This window comes from Aplysia californica, unplaced genomic scaffold, assembly GCF_000002075.1.
Source record: "Aplysia californica isolate F4 #8 unplaced genomic scaffold, AplCal3.0 scaffold01519, whole genome shotgun sequence".
NCBI lineage: Eukaryota > Metazoa > Mollusca > Gastropoda > Aplysiida > Aplysiidae > Aplysia > Aplysia californica.
The window spans coordinates 61,876-63,695 of NW_004798789.1; the positions used below are offsets into that span (position 1 = coordinate 61,876).

Sequence of the window (1,820 nt, forward strand, 5' to 3'; positions counted from 1 at the left end):
TATCATAATATTAATATATACACATATACATACACATATTATATACATATATACATTGGCACATATATACATATATGTACATATATGCATACTAGCAGGGCCCCATTTCTATGAAAGTAATGATCGGTGCATTCACATCAACTGAAAGTCATTGGCCTACTAACTATATTTACACTCTACTGGAATGGAGCAATAAATCTTGAGAGATGAAAAAAAAAATTAGAAGGTCAAAACAAAATGCGCCTCGCGAAATATAACTTCCAGCACTTCCTCTGTGGAGGACAGCTACGCAGGTTTGTTTCGTTTCTCAATTGAATAATCACAACGGCCAAAGAAGGACGGGAGCTTTTTGTCTAATATATTTTACTAATTTCAGGAAATGAATAAATCAGAAATCAGGCTCCGTCTTGGGGACCTATCTATCTTTTTGCAGGTACTTGCCAAATTTCAACTCTGTAGCTATCGTAGGTTTATTGAAAGAGTGACAAGTGTTTCCAAGTTGCCAATATAATAATAGATATACGTATATACCGTGGCGTCCTGAAAAAACTTGAAAATGTAATCACCCAATCGTCATGTTACAGCTTTGCACTACCCATTCATGCAGCATACGAATTTAAAGATAAACAAATTCCGCGTCATTTGGTATATCAATATTTTATCTACGATAGAATCGTCCAAGATATAGTCACCGAAAACTGACCTATAAAAAATGGACTTGGCCAAATTGTGTGAAATGTGTTTTTCAATAAATACATTTTTAAAAAGTAAAAGTGTGTTCGCACGTATATTTAGTTGCGTCAGCATTGGTAGAGTGGACATGTATTGAAAATCAAATTAATCGAGAGTATTATAACTCTCTCTTGAGGGAACAGCTACTTCTGGTGATATTTTCAAACAGATTGAAAAACAGAACAGTCACAAATACCGCGCAAGACCTGGACTTAACATTACATGACGTGCTCATTAGTATTTTGTGAAAGAGCCATTGCATTCGTGTAGAGCACTGGGATGGAATAAACAAAATCATCCTCTTGAGAATCACCGGATAGCTTGGTTTAGTGGCACCTTTCTTGCACAGGGACTGTGTTAGTTAAATTTTGGACAGAATCATTTGACAGCCAGGAACAGATGTCACGAAACTGTTATGGTTTAGGGTTGTCAAGGGTGGTCAAGGGTGATCTGGAATGGTCTGGGATGGTCTGGTGCTGTCTGGAGTGGTGTGGAGTGGTCTGGGGTGGTGTGGGATGGTCTGGGGGTGGTCTGGGATGGTGAGGTGTAGAAAAGAGGGGTCTAGGTGGGATGGTCTGGGATGGTCTTGGGTGGTCTGGGGTGGTCTTGGACGGTCTAGGATGGTCTAGGTGGTGTGGGATGGTGTGGGATGGTCTGTGGTGGCCTTGGACGGTCTGGGGTGGTCTGGGGTGGTGTGGGATGGTCTGGGGTGGTCTGGGATGGTGTGGGGTGGTCAGGGGTGGTCTGGGGTAGAAAAGAGGGGTCTGGGTGGGATGGTCTGGGATGGTCTGGGATGGTCTGGGGTGGTCCGGGGTGGTCTGGGGTAGAATAGGATGGTGGTCTGGTGTGGTCTGGGGTGGTCTAGGGTGGTCTTGGGTGGTCTGGGGTGATCTGGGGTAGAATAGAGGGGTCTGGTGGGATGGTCTGGAGTGGTCTGTGGTCTGGGGTGGTCTGGGATGAAATAAACAAAATCACCCTCGTGAGAATCACCGGATAGCTTGGTTTAGTGGACTACTCTAGGGTATCGAATAAAAAGGGAGGGATAAAAGGGAGGGGGTAGATAAGTGGTCCAAAATTAATAAACGGGG

The 1,820-nt window shown here is 43.6% G+C and overlaps 1 protein-coding gene across 1 annotated transcript in view; it reads right to left on the reverse strand.

Annotated features, from left to right (window-relative positions):
• Nucleotides 1–1,145: 1,145 nt before the first annotated feature.
• The window catches only part of LOC101857309 (36.4 kDa proline-rich protein-like), a 1,254-nt gene continuing 579 nt past the window's right edge, over nucleotides 1,146–1,820 (reverse strand). Inside the window, exon 2 of the mRNA XM_013090789.1 lies at nucleotides 1,146–1,673. Coding sequence (XP_012946243.1) covers nucleotides 1,146–1,673 — 528 coding nt within the window. The remainder of the gene's footprint in view (nucleotides 1,674–1,820) is intronic.